At 30.3% G+C, this 14,352-nt stretch overlaps 1 protein-coding gene across 3 annotated transcripts; it reads left to right on the top strand.

Annotated features, from left to right (window-relative positions):
* The first annotated feature begins 149 nt into the window (after positions 1–149).
* On the top strand, positions 150–13,844 carry LOC105667767 (osmotic avoidance abnormal protein 3-like). Of its 3 annotated transcripts, none has more exons than XM_067348912.1 (10): positions 150–988; positions 3,496–3,567; positions 7,186–7,475; positions 7,659–8,135; positions 8,206–8,524; positions 8,703–9,085; positions 9,232–9,740; positions 9,906–10,221; positions 10,559–10,748; positions 12,112–13,844. In XM_067348912.1, the coding sequence occupies exons 2-9, from the start codon at positions 3,496–3,498 to the stop codon at positions 10,659–10,661; spliced, it is 2,469 nt and encodes an 822-aa protein (XP_067205013.1). In that variant the 5' UTR covers positions 150–988; the 3' UTR covers positions 10,662–10,748; positions 12,112–13,844. The 3 variants fall into 3 exon arrangements, with proteins under 3 accessions (XP_067205013.1, XP_067205011.1, XP_012215196.1); XM_067348910.1 differs by having other exon boundaries at positions 12,093–13,844; XM_012359773.2 differs by lacking the exon at positions 12,112–13,844 and having other exon boundaries at positions 9,906–10,207; positions 10,559–10,720.
* Positions 13,845–14,352: the final 508 nt, after the last annotated feature.

Raw genomic sequence — 14,352 nt, 5'->3', positions numbered from 1 at the left:
GAACAGATTCCATAAATCAGAATTGTTAGTAATGTTATTTTTATTTAGTGAATATATGAAAAATAGTATAGTTTGATCAAAAATTATTAAAATTAATTATTAAAAATTAAAGAAATTCTGGAGTTGTTTGTTGTATCAGCGAAATGTTATGATTTTTAATTAAGAAAATCTTTTCATTGGCTTTTCAAAACAAAAAATTATTTTTTAGAATAAAAGATAAAGAATGCAAACTTAGATAACTCAATCAAAACAAAAACAAAAAATAAAAATATAGACTTCTGTTTATCTCTTAACTCAATATAACAATTATGTATTAATATAAGTTTATATGTATAAAATTATTAGTTTGCGCTCTTTGGATTATATAAAAGAATAAAATAAAACAATTAAAACTGAGTTTAAAAGATAATCTCAAAATTTGTGCGTACCTGTGTATGCAATTGTGCAAACGTGAGTTTCTCGCAAACGGAAAATTGTAATATCATGGTTGTCGCGACATCTTGCGCCGATTTTATTAAGCGACTAGTATATTGTTACATCCATTTATCGATACTGTAGTTTGTGATGCATATTCGTGCATCTAATCTATAAATTGTGAATTAAAAATTAATGTTGTTTGATTATCCAATAAAAATCGATATTTTCGGCATAATAGAGCCATTGATTTAATAATACAGCTAGAACTAATTTTTATGTATAGACTAAAGAGATACTTATAACGTAATAAAAAATAGAAGTTTGAACCGATTGGAATGTGCGCGCGCCGCTGTGACGATTCGACTTCAATACAACATGGCAAAAGTTCCGTGGCATCGCGACGCTGCACCTGTGCGGCGTCGTCAGTCCGAAAGTGCTTGTTGCTGTGAATTCACGTTGTACGTGGACGTCGCTTAGAATTTTTCTTGATTCAAATTATGTGTAGTGGATAATCATGTTTTTTTCTTCTCCAATGTAAGATTGTAAGATAAAAACGTGCTGAATTGTAAATGTAAGTAACAAGTTGTGAAAATTTTTTAATTATAGAGTATGCAAAATATATCAGTTTATAGGTGGATTTTTTGACAAATTTTAATTGAAAATGTAGAAATAAAAAGAAATGGATAGCTTCTCGCAATTTAAATTCTGGAAAAGAACAAGTAGATAGTAAAGAGTTTTATTCTTCATTTAATTGCAAATGGATTTTAGTTAACAAATGTTGTAATTTGTTGTAATTTGATAATAGAAGAAATTTGAGTCAAAATATGTTATTTGTTTTCTATTTTTTTTTCAATGTTTTTCATTGTTTACTTTTTACTGATTTACTGATTTGACATAAGAAACATATAAATATTAATTAAAAAAGGCCATTTTTATTAATTAAGAATTAATCAATTAATTAAAAATTATTAATTAAGAATTTTATTAATTAAAGAATTAATAAAATTATATGATTTAAAATTAATGGTTTAATTATCATAGTACTTAATACCAAGAGTTAAGAGAAAAATGATTAAAAAGAAATGGTGCACACAATCAAATCTTCTCTACAAAATAATTAACTCTAAATTTATCAAAGAAAAAAATTTATTTTTAATTATGTGAATATATTTTGTGTATCATATGTGTGTAATTGTTAGAGAAAGAGAGGGAGGCATTACACTTAACATGCAATACATTAATAGCTATAATTAAAAGAATTATTCCATCTAAAAAAATGTGCATGATGTATACAATTCTTTTTTATCTTAATTTTGTTTTACAAGCAAATGGTTATAGCAGTGTATTATAGTAAACCACGACTAGGTCAAACTTGGGTTTCTCTCGGTCAAGCGGTCACCGTGTATCTACCCTTTACAATCTAGATTCGATATAGATATAATCACGCATCACGTTGTATAAAAGTAAGATAGCTAGTTCACTACATATATGCACATAATTGCTTCTCAAAGTAGGAAAATTTGACATGTAAGACGCTATAAAGAAAAATAAGAATTTTCTTACAAAATTGTTAAAATATTTTGACTTTATTCAAGTTAGTATTAAATATTTATAATTATATATAGTGTTAAATATTTAGCAGTATAAATATTCAAAATTGCTTATACTAATGTTTTCAAGATTGTGATTAATTTTCCAAATACAATATACATATTTCTTTTGTTACTAATAAAGTAACAAGTTATTCGATCCTGGATTATTTGAAAGTGAACAAAAAAACTTACTCGTAATATTTAATTAAAGTATTTAATTAAAAAATTGAAAAAATAATTAATGAAAAATTTTAAGGAAACTCTCGAAAACTTTTTTTCTAAAAGACATTACATTTATACTCGTAAAGTTAAATAAAATTTTACACAGGAAAACATTATTAGCCTACCAAGTAGAAGGTTTAATTCGGAAATAAGCATCCCTTAGCACATTTTGATGTTTATCTGAAACCCTGTAAGTATACATACGTATAGTTACACGATTACACTCACGCATTGATAAGAATGTGATGTAGGCGTGTGTCACGAGCCAGACGATTCAACTTTAGGTTCACGGTCAGTTGATTTATGAAGGTCGGCTCATTTACGAAGGTCAGCTGACGTAAGAATGAAATATCCTGATATAAGGTTTCAGAGTTATAATACTCGCTAAGTAGATATTTGATAACAATTTCCCCATTTTCATATTTATAGCATAAATGGCTCTACACTATTGATAGCTTTCTTCATTAATTATTCTTTAACTTACAATACATTCAAAGCTAGTTGTCTATTTTGCAATGTAAAATGTGTATTTTGCCTTTCTTATTGCGCAGAATATACAAGATGTAGTACAAATTATAGTACACACTACAACGAAAAGAAAAGAAATCTATAAGCAAGAATAAATTGAAAATGTAGAATAAAATTTTCATATAAGATAGTGTATGGTTACATGGTACACGGTATATTGATTGCGCAGTACGATTTCTCGAAAATCGAGGAAGAATGAATGCAAATTTTATAGGAGTTGCAAAGAGAGAAAAAATCAATGACCGTATACTTTCCTTAGAAACCAGTTACCTCAAAGTTACGTGTTTACTCAGGCAATAACTAGAACCAGCACTTGTTGTCTTTTATTTCTCGACTTATATCTCGATTTATATCAGAATATTGTATTAAAGCAAATTTTATTCAGTTTTACTCGAATTTTGTTTATCTCAAAAAGCAATAGATAATGCGGTGTTTGTTTTACATCCTGTTAAAGCGGCAAACATACTAACTTTTCCATTAACTATAAATAATACGTAACATTGTATTTTATTTTAATTTAATGTAGAAACGTTGTTACATTTTATCTATAGTAATCATAGTACCGCATCTTTTTACACCATATAAAATTTAAGATTTTGTTCCTTTCTTATCATGGAGAAAAAGATATTACAAAGTAACAGCTAATTTTTACATGAAATTTTACAAAAAGACTACGACTTACATTATTGCGATTTGAATAAAATGTGAAATAGAAGATATTTTTCTTTATTTCCAGATGTCCGAGTCCGTCAAAGTGGCGATAAGATGTCGACCTATGTCCAACAAGGAGCTGCAGCAAGGATGTCGGGTACGTAATAACGCACCAACGAAATGATATTTGTTTACTCTATTATTTCTTTACTAATCACGCGCGCGCGCGCGTATTGCCAATATATTGCAAAATTCTTATTTTTATTTTAACAGAAAATATTAGCCAGATAAGACTAACTTTATAAGTAATTATATATTTTCTATTTTACACCAAAACATCTAAAACATGTAAATGATTAATTAAGCACTTTTGTACGATAATATTAAGAAGATCACAATTGCACACTGGTTATTTTATTTCAATGACGCGTTGTCCAAACTAAAATATCCGAAATTTACGATAAATTTACGATAAGGCCAAAAAAATGTATTTAATGCTCAACTTCAAAACCATCAGCATTATTTTCTTCATTTATTTCATCATGTTCTAATCTAATTAAACTAAGAACGAAGATGTTAATTCACCTTCGGGAGCGCGTGCACTCGGCGCTTTATAGTGTGTATCATACGTGTGCGCGCATATATCTGTTTAATTTGTAGACTAGTTAATCTATTATATTTTTCATTTCGCTTATTTCCGGCTTGAAAAGTGACATTGTCATATATCGAGCGCGTTGTAGCTTAGCGACCGTATCAAAACATGCGCGCAACATGTTCGTCCGTGCGGATGTTGCACTTTTCGCTGCAACGAGACGAATTTCTCGAGATAATCAATTTCACCTCAGCTTACAGCGAAGAAGGGGACTTGATTTGCAATCCTTAATTTAATCTCTTCATCCATTCATATTCTTAATAGCTAAATTAAACTTAATCACCTCTATCCTCTTATAAGATATAACACTCTCATGTCTAGAACATCTTTCCCTATACTATATACTATCAGATCAAATTCTACTATCATGGAAAGTTAATTTTCTTTCGTCTTTTTCCATCCCAGTCCTAAATTTCAATTCCAAGCGACATTACACTCTGTAGCAAATATTTGAAAAGCGTCCATCTTCTCCTAAAATCATCCTTGCATATCCTCTCTCCCAAACCCCACACTTTATTTGCCGCAATTCTGCCTTTTTTACTCGGTTTCTACAATTACTACAATTTTTGTCTTCTTTGTACATAATTCAAATTTCCTTTTATTTAAAAGTCGTCGCAACGTATCCATCATATCCTCTAACGCTTCCTTATTTTTTTCAATGAAAACCATATCGCCCGCATACGCCAACGACCATATTTTATCTCCACCTAATGCTATACCCCTTATTTTTCTTTCTTCCATTTTCTTATCTATATCCGCAATATATAAACTAAACCGTAATTCATCCATACAGCCTTGTCTTATTTCTTTTTTGATTCTGAACTTGCTTGTTACGGCTTCCTCCGCTCTTACCGTTATATCCGTTTCCTTGAATATTTTTTAGTCATCCCATCAGCTGTTCCTTCACACTTTTCTCTCTCTTAATATTTCTCATAGTTTATCTCTCTCTCGACATTATCAAACTCTGCCTTTAAATCCACAAATAATGCATATATTTTTTCTTCCTTGCCTCCTTTTTTCCTCTCTTTGTATAATATGATTCAATACAAAAATATTATTTAGTGTAGATCTTCCTTTCCCGAAGTCAGATGAATTATTCTGTCTTTGCGAAAATTATTATTTAATTTTGAGAAAAAAATTTTACCTACTTTTGCACCACTGCGTGACTCGATGCATACAACACAGATAGCAGACACATTTACAAGCGTTTATCGATGGCGGGTGGAATATGTGCCAAATCGATAGTCCAGCAAGTCACTCTTTACCATCTTTCCTGTAAATGACGACACACGTGCTGTACATATACGCACGTACTATCCTTCTCACACAGCTATGAGTATATGTGCCATCAACCTATACTTTTCTCGCTTTTAGTAACGCGACGACTCACGCGAATAATACTTTACATGTTTTGCACTAGAAAAGACAACCGAGTAATTTTTTACATTCCTGGAATTTATTTAAAATTTTTTTGCTTAGTAATTTTTAACTAAAGAATTTTTGGAACAGCTTATTTTTCCAATATTTTACTAAAATTATTATATAAGAATTGTAAAAATAATTTATACTAATAATAATATAAAACTCGAGATATAAAATGAAGAACCGGATAAGATTGATAATAAGTTTTTACATAATGCGTTTTTTTTTCTTGTTAATCAACAATTTGAGATTATGTTATATATTATAATTATAAGACGAATAATTTCCTACATTAACTTTGAATATAAAATTCTAATATTATTTAAGCCATCTATACTGTCGTATTACTTTTTATAACATATGACATTCTATAGATAATGTATAGAATATAATTTATTTTATTCATTTCGATTTGATATTTAAATATTTTCCGAATAAAAAAAATTCAAGCTTTTTTAAGACATCACGGTATACAAAAGACTAGATATAACAGATGGATAGGTAGCGTGCGTGCTTGTACACAGTGTCCTCGCAGATCGCTAAATAGTTTATGCATCGACATACGTAATCCGCATTACTGTAATACGCTTACAGCATTTACCTACAGATTCACTACGTATATATCAACGAATCAAAGTATATCCTGACGAAAGAAGTCAGTGTGTCAATGCACACATGTCTAAAGTTTTTATCATTGACTGCAATATTATACTACGCTCTACATTTAGCGATATTAAACACGACAATATAACTTTTGTTAGTTTAATGGAAAATCAATGTTATCGTTTTACCAGGAATTGTATGAATGCCTTTGGTGCTGAAATTATATAATTATTATTTTTTAGTTATGTAATATTATTACATTTACAATTATTACTTTTTATAACTATTATTATTATTTTTTTTATTAAATACTCTGTGAACCAGTACTTTTATAATTAATAAATGTATATGTACAATTTTATAATCAATTTTGTACTTTACGAAGACGAGAAATAGTTGTCAAAAAATATTGACTATGATTTAATCGAGATAAAGATTAAAACAAATAAGAAAAATATATTTAAAAAGAAATTATTTATTTTATGTAATTTAATTTAGTTATTAGTTTTATTTCAATTTTCACTATATTCTCTTCACTTGGACGCATATATATATAATATAAGTGGCATTTAGCAAATTGTTTCTCGTAACTTTATGGCCGTATAATTGATTACGGGCCATGTATAGTCTCACAACCAACAATATTTCACATCCTCATACGTGAAGTTCTATATTCTCAGAATTGTTTTTCCGCGAGACTTGTCGCATTTATGACTCACCATAGTTCCGACAGTCCGATTATTGAACATTTTTCGCCATTAGGCGCAACAATTTTTGCCTTGACTTCACATTAAGATATCACACAAGATTATCTCTTATTCAGATCACACCTTGTATATGTCACATTCTTGTTATTATCCTATACCCTTGTACGTATGAAAGATTCCTCCACAAATTATATTTTATCGATGTAATTTTAATTAATCAAATTTATTCACCATTTATTTTAACGCCATTTTTTTAAAAACTAATTTGCCAAGTACATTGTTTAATAAATTAAAATAATCTGCATCAATATGAAAGATGAAGCATTTCGACAATGCATTTTCGCTTGAATGTCATAAAATTTTGTATAAATTTCTGGCATCAACTGCGTAGAACGTTGTAACGGTCGATTCGCTGACAAAATGCTGCACGCTGGAAAATTCCGCCAGTGGAACTGGAAAAGTCTACCAATTTGACGCCGCATTCAGCCCATCCGCTACAACAGAATCGGTTTATGAAAATGTGGGGTCGGTCATCGTCGAAGCTGTCTTGGAAGGTTACAATGGCACTGTATTTGCTTATGGACAAACCGGCTGTGGAAAATCGTTCACTATGCGAGGATTTATCGAACGAACATTGGAACATCTATTTGAAGCGACTTCTACTGCCAGTTCCGAGACAAGGTATTTTAGGCTTGTTTCTCGATTATTAAATCAACTTTTATATTAGAAATATTGTATATATGTATATCCAAATAAAAATATAAGCATATGATAGCAATCTTGATCAACCTGACTTAATCATCCTTTTTGTAATCATCTCTAATTCTCTCTATTTTTAATTTTTTACATTTTATATATTTTTAGGTACTTAGCATTGTTGAGTTACCTCGAAATTTACAACGAACGATTGCGAGATCTGCTACAAGACGACACTGGCGAGACTTTAACTTTGAAGGAGGATCCCTCGAGAGGTACCTATGTTGCCGGGGGTTTGCGCGAGGTCACCGTAAAAGATGCGGCCGAATGCACCGTCCTAGTCCATCAAGGCGATCAAAGGAGAGCCGCAGCCGCGACAAAAATGAATGCTGCTAGTTCAAGAAGTCACGCTGTTTTAACTTTATCACTTGAAGCGATCGCCATCAACGATGATGATAAACGCGGCAACGCTATCAGGAGAGGTCGATTGCACTTGGTTGATCTGGCGGGATCGGAGAGGCAAACTAGAACTGGAGCTACGGGTGATCGTTTGAAAGAAGCTGCGAGTATCAATCTGAGTTTATCGGCGTTGGGGAATGTGATCAGTGCATTAGCTGCTGGAAATGGAAGACATGTCCCTTACAGGTAAAAACAAATCTTTAAGGCTAAATATTATGTTTTTGTATAAATAAAAAATCAAACAAAAATGTTTCAGGGATAGCAAATTAACGAGACTGTTACGAGACAGTCTGGGTGGGAATGCCAGGACACTGATGATTGCGTGTGTGAGTCCGAGCGATATCGATGCTGAGGAAACCCTCAGCACTCTACGCTACGCCGCCAGAGCTCGTTGCATTAAGAACAAGCCCATCGTAAATGAAGATCCCAAAGATGCTCTTCTTAGACAGTACCAATTGGAACTTCAACGTTTGAAAAAGTTACTCGATTCGAGCGATCAACCAAACGGATTGGATTTCCAGAAAGATTTAGATGAAGAGGGCGAGGCTTTGAGAGAGAAACAATACGCCGAAGAGGTGATGTAATATAATTCCATAAATTCTATCATTTGTCGTGATTTATAATTTTAATAAGTAGATATATAAAATTATCAAATTATTTATCAAAAATTAAAAAAACAAAATTGTCACATTATTTTTTACTTATCAAGACATGTAAATTGCATATAGTAACTAAAGAAAATTATGTATAAAGGTGGAGAAGCTGAGAAAAGAATGCGAGAGCTCAAATTTGTCGGCGCAGATGCTAAAAGAGGAATTAGAAGCCCTCAAGTCTCGCTACGAATCAGGATTAAATGTAACAGACAACGTTGATAGAACGGGAAATATCAATCAAGAAAATCAGGAGATGGGTGTATTGGATAAAGAACGAGCCGAAAGAAGAAGGAAGAAGAGAGAGGTCGCTTTGCAAGACGTTTTAAGAAGATTAGAGAAATTGACGATCGGTGGAGAAGAGATTGGCAATACAGAGCTGAAGAAGAGGAGGGAAAAAAGGAGGAAGAAGCTAGAAGTTCTTGTAGGGGCATTGGAAGCCAATGACGCCAACGGTAGTGTCTTCCAAGTGTATGGTCAACTGAAGTACGTCAATTTTGATATTGATATAAATTTCAGAATAAAAGTGGAATCAAATAAAAAATTCTAATGCAACTACTCAATTACTGCAAGTTTTAATGTTTATATTGTTATCAATGATATACAATGTGTTAATATATTTAAAATAATAGATCGACAGAGGATGCTTTAAAGAAAATGGCAAAGAAGGTGAAGCAATTGGAAGCCGAGGCAGCGGATCTGCAAGCATCCTGGGATGCCGAGCGTCGCGAGCTTCTTCGAAGAGAATTATTAACATCCCAATTATGTGATCTCATGGTGCCCTATCTTCGTCCGGGCTGTCCCTTTCGAGATATCGCGGCGATGAGAACTGCGGCAACTTGGTGCGATGAGTTAGGACGGTGGCGATTGCCAGACGTATCTCCTCACATTCCTCTACCTCCTGCCGCTCCTGTGGCGCGAGGGGACATTCTTTACACTGCCGGAATTTCCTCTAAGGCAGATCTCAATAATAATAGTAATAACGGTGGCAGCAATGACGAAGACGATAGTAGTCAGAGCAATGAAGAGGATGACAGTAAAGGTGTGAAGAATAAAAAAGGTTGGGATATTGTGGACGCTTATTTCCGGAGAAGCAGAGCGAACACCCTTCTGGCACACGCAAGAGAGGCAAAAACTTTTGGTAAATATTCATATGTGTGTATAAAATACTCACATTATTATATATAATATACTATTATACAATTATTATATTTTATTACAGCATTGTCTGATTTATAGAAAAGTTTTACAAAGAAATATTTGATTTAGATATCTTCTGTCACGATTAATAATACGAATATTTCAGAGCCGGGAAATCGATTGAGTAGATCCGGCGGTTCAGAAGACTCGATGCCGATTGCAGGTGGTAGCGGTTACATGCAATTGAACGCGCTGAATCTACAAAGTAGCGCACCGATGCTCGGCGACAGCAACTACAGTCCAAATCCTCACAGATTGGCAATACGCGGAGGTTGGGTTCACGATGAGCAACCCAATCGCTTCACCTACAACGCCTTCGTCAATACCATGAAGAAGCCTCCTCCAAGGATACTGGAAGCCCTGCCTTCGTATCCTCATGACGACGCTTCGTCCGTTCATCTCGATGAAGTAGGATTGAAAAAGTTAGCGAATTTAGGCAGATTTTAATAAATTATTAAGTAGCTCTAAAATTTTATTTCATACATTTTTTTTAAGAATACTGAGACTTTTTTTGAATTTTTAATATCTAATACTTTAAATTTATGCTTTAGTTTAATTAAGTTCAATCGTAGTAAATTTAATATAATTTTAAATAGATTTATTTTTACTAGATTTTATCTATTATAAACTTAAGATAGGAATTGTTCTGAATTATTTATCATTAATTTGTATCTTTGTTTAATTTGCTAGTTTAGTTTAACCAAATTTTAACCAAATGTATCAACATTCACCAAATTGTTTTTACGTTTTTGACGTTAGAATATCTGAACGAGGAACGCCTTCCAGATTGTTACGTAAGAATGATACTTTTTCCTCTCACCATCCGTTTCATGTCGAACATGCCTGTTCGCCGACTTACTGACGAGCCGTTTGCAGACACTAACTTTGCAGACATCGGATATTTTGGCTCCGCGCGTTGAAAAGAAGATTAGAAAAAATTCTGTGCGAGGTATGTTTATTCATAATCGAGAAACACAATCGAGAAAAAAGCAGCATACATATAATGTTTCAAAAATTAATTTTATATTTGTTGAATAATCAGTCATTAAAGTAATTTTTTTCTAGATTACATTGTTCAATATTTAAAAAATTTAATCTAAGAATTTATTATTTCCCTTTTTTTTGGAAATTTTTGTCTAAGCATCAAAAAAGAAGACAAGATATTTTCTTTTTAATAAAATTTTTAATTTTTAATTTTTTAATCTGTTTAACATATAACTATAACTATAACATATAACTATTTAACAAAAATATTTAATCATATAAGAAAGCTATATTCTCTTGAAAAAGTTGTTTCTTTGAGAAAAATGGTGAATTTTGTTTAATTGCATCATTATAGCTCATAATTTCATCTCGGTCTACTAATTCGATGCAATATAGTAAATGTAATAGTGCTTGCTTTTTCTCTCTTTCACTCTTTTATATTCTTTTGCAATGGTTTGACTCTTACAAATGCAGAAATAAGTTTGTTAATTTTTTTCAAAGCATAATAAAGCGTTGCATATATACATATGTTAGCGCATACATAATAAATTACAATTATTAATTAACATATACGTTTTACGTTTCAAGGAGATCTTGATATCAGATTGCTTGATCTCTAAGATTTCTTAATGCCTGACTTTTTACGTAAAATACACGCAACATCATGAAACAAGATGAAGCGGTTCATGGGTTTTAAATATTTAAAGTAGATATGAATGTCATGGTAAACTGGTTAAAGTCGACATGTTCAACTTTTATTGTGACTTTTTATTGTGATTATTAAGATACGCGCGAATAAAATTAAATTCTAAACGTTCGATAATTTATAATATATAATAAATAAAAAATTTTATCACAATTATCTAAAATAAATTTAAATTACACATTAAAATAATACCAAATAATATTGAAGTTTTTAAACAATTAGTTTATATTTTTATAAAACTAATATTTCATATTTGCACAATGTAATTACAAATATAGAACAGTTTAAAAAACATCTCAGGTATCAATACGTATCTTTTACGCCTTTAAGTATTCAAAGAAATTCTAAGAAATTCAGCAAATATATCATTAATTAGAAATTAGATATGTATATATCTATAATTTTCTAATTATATGCCTGTTAAGAATATTACCAAAGAATTTTAAAATGATTTTTGTCACGCATAAGGCTTTTCTAAATTTCCATTTATATATCTTCAATTTAATCAGGCAAGCTTAACCATTGTCATTTTTACGCACTTATCTATCTCAAAATCAATCATACTTATATCTGTCGTAATATATTGCGTATATTTATGTGCAGCGATTTCTTCGAATCGTAGATTCAAGAAGTTGGAGTCAAGCCAAGAGAGCAATACCGATGACGACTGTTGCGGAATTTCTTAACATTGATAATTAATAATGATAAGTGATTGAACTTTGATTTGCATGTAACCATGATCTCTCTATGATGACTTACAATTATTTTAACTTTCACGGTTAAAGTTTGTATTAAAAATACGTTAAAGAAACACATTTGGAAGATATATATGAAGAACGTTATACAATTTAATTATGAAATTTAATATGTACAATTTATAGAATGCCTTCAAAACTATTTTGGTTTAACAGAGATAATTTTTTATCTTCTATATAATGTACCTGAGATCCAACTATTATAAAAAATCTAGAAAAACAAGAATTTAGCAACAAATTACGAAACAGTTTTAAGACCGCTGTACATAGAATGACCCGCGAAAAAACAGCCAAATAGTAGTGTTATACATGTTTGTAACAAATATATATTTTTTTTTTATTAAGATTGAATATAACAATTATATTATTTAATTATTGTATTCATTATTGCTGGAAATTAATTTATATTAAATTCAATAATCAATTACATTAATAAACAAACTAATAGAGCCAGAGCTGGATTTTTTTCAATTCGTTGAAGACATCAGTTTATAATATCATAATTTCCAACAGAACTTGACAATTTTAACTTCTAAAAACTTTTAAATTTTGACTTCCTAAAAACATCTGTGTCTCAATAAGAGCTGAGGGCTGACGAATATGGATTATGTTAATCTTTATTTGTAACGGACGAACACTCGAGAAGAAACTTTAATGCACACAAAGAAATTACTCACAAAAGAATTTCGGGAATATGAAATGACATCATATAGAAGACAGTTTCGTCCTTCCCTACAGTTTGAGTTATGTTTTCGGCGTACAAAAACTAGACGTACTAATGTTTAACATTTGAATGTGTTCTCACACATTTGCATTATCAAATTCTTATTAAATTATCGCTCACTGAGGAAGGTCAAAAACAATGGCCGAAACGTCTGTTGTATTTTTAATTTGAATAAATAACTGAGCACGTAAAAAAAATCCAACTCTGGCTCTATTAGCTTGTTTATTAATGTAATTGATTATTGAATAATAGAAGAGCCCGTCATATATTCTTAGTTTAATTTTTTATTTTATATTAATAATATATCGTTTGTCATGTATCATTTGTATCATTAAATATATCAAAATGTTATTATTTTATTATTATAAAAATAAAAATAATAATACTTTATTTATTACAATCAAATAGAATTCTTATTGAGATTGACTTTTTCGTGTGTGCGTCACTCTATACTTTTTTCTTGAATGAAAATCTTAGTCATCCGACATTGTTGTTGGTCACAAAATGAAAAAACAAGTTATTGAGAGAAACTATGAAAAAGAAAGTCAAAGCGACTGATGTTCTGCGAATCATATATTCTGACTTTCGAAGTGAATATCACTATATACAATGCAAAATTGTTATTTTTTATTATTGAATATAATAGCTGAGATATTACTGCCGATTTCTACATCGTCGATCGTTCTTCATCTTTATATTCTCCAAAGGACCAAAATCAACGTGCTTTTGAGCTACTATATGTAAAGATGTATATATCTGTTGTAAAAAAATGTATAGCTGTATGTATTGCAAAAAGTGCTGTGATCTAATCTGTAATAATATAGTATGTAATAATATAAAAAAATTTTAATTAAACAAATATTTTTAATTCAAAAAGCCTACATTAATAGTTCCTTTATATGTAATATATGAAATAAATTTATATTATATTATAATTTTTTTAAATTTTAGTCTATTTGCTTCATATATATATATAAAATAAAAGTTGATTTTAATTTATTTGTTTTGATCTATTTATAATTTTGTTTAATGTTACAAGTTTAATTTATACTATATCACACAAAAGACCATTATATATCATAATAATCATAATAATGCATATTAAAATGTGTTTATTTTTAGTCAATGCGTATTATACGTTTTACTCTAGATTAATGATATTTATCTCGATCGATGAAGTTTGACCAAGTTTATAAAGCAAAACACTATATGATCGATGTTCCGTGGTATACGAGCTTTTTGTTCCCATTGTATTTTTTGTGCAATTATTATTAATAATGATGATATAAAAATACTTTATAATTATCGCAATTATTATCAATAATAATGATATAAAAATATGTTCCGATGATATAAAAACATAATTCGCGCTTTCCAATAAAAA

The sequence above is a fragment of the Linepithema humile genome, chromosome 2 (assembly GCF_040581485.1).
Source record: "Linepithema humile isolate Giens D197 chromosome 2, Lhum_UNIL_v1.0, whole genome shotgun sequence".
In the NCBI taxonomy this organism is placed as follows: Eukaryota; Metazoa; Arthropoda; class Insecta; order Hymenoptera; family Formicidae; genus Linepithema; species Linepithema humile.
Note: the sequence above shows the minus strand (reverse complement) of the source record. Positions and strands in the feature narration are given on the sequence as shown.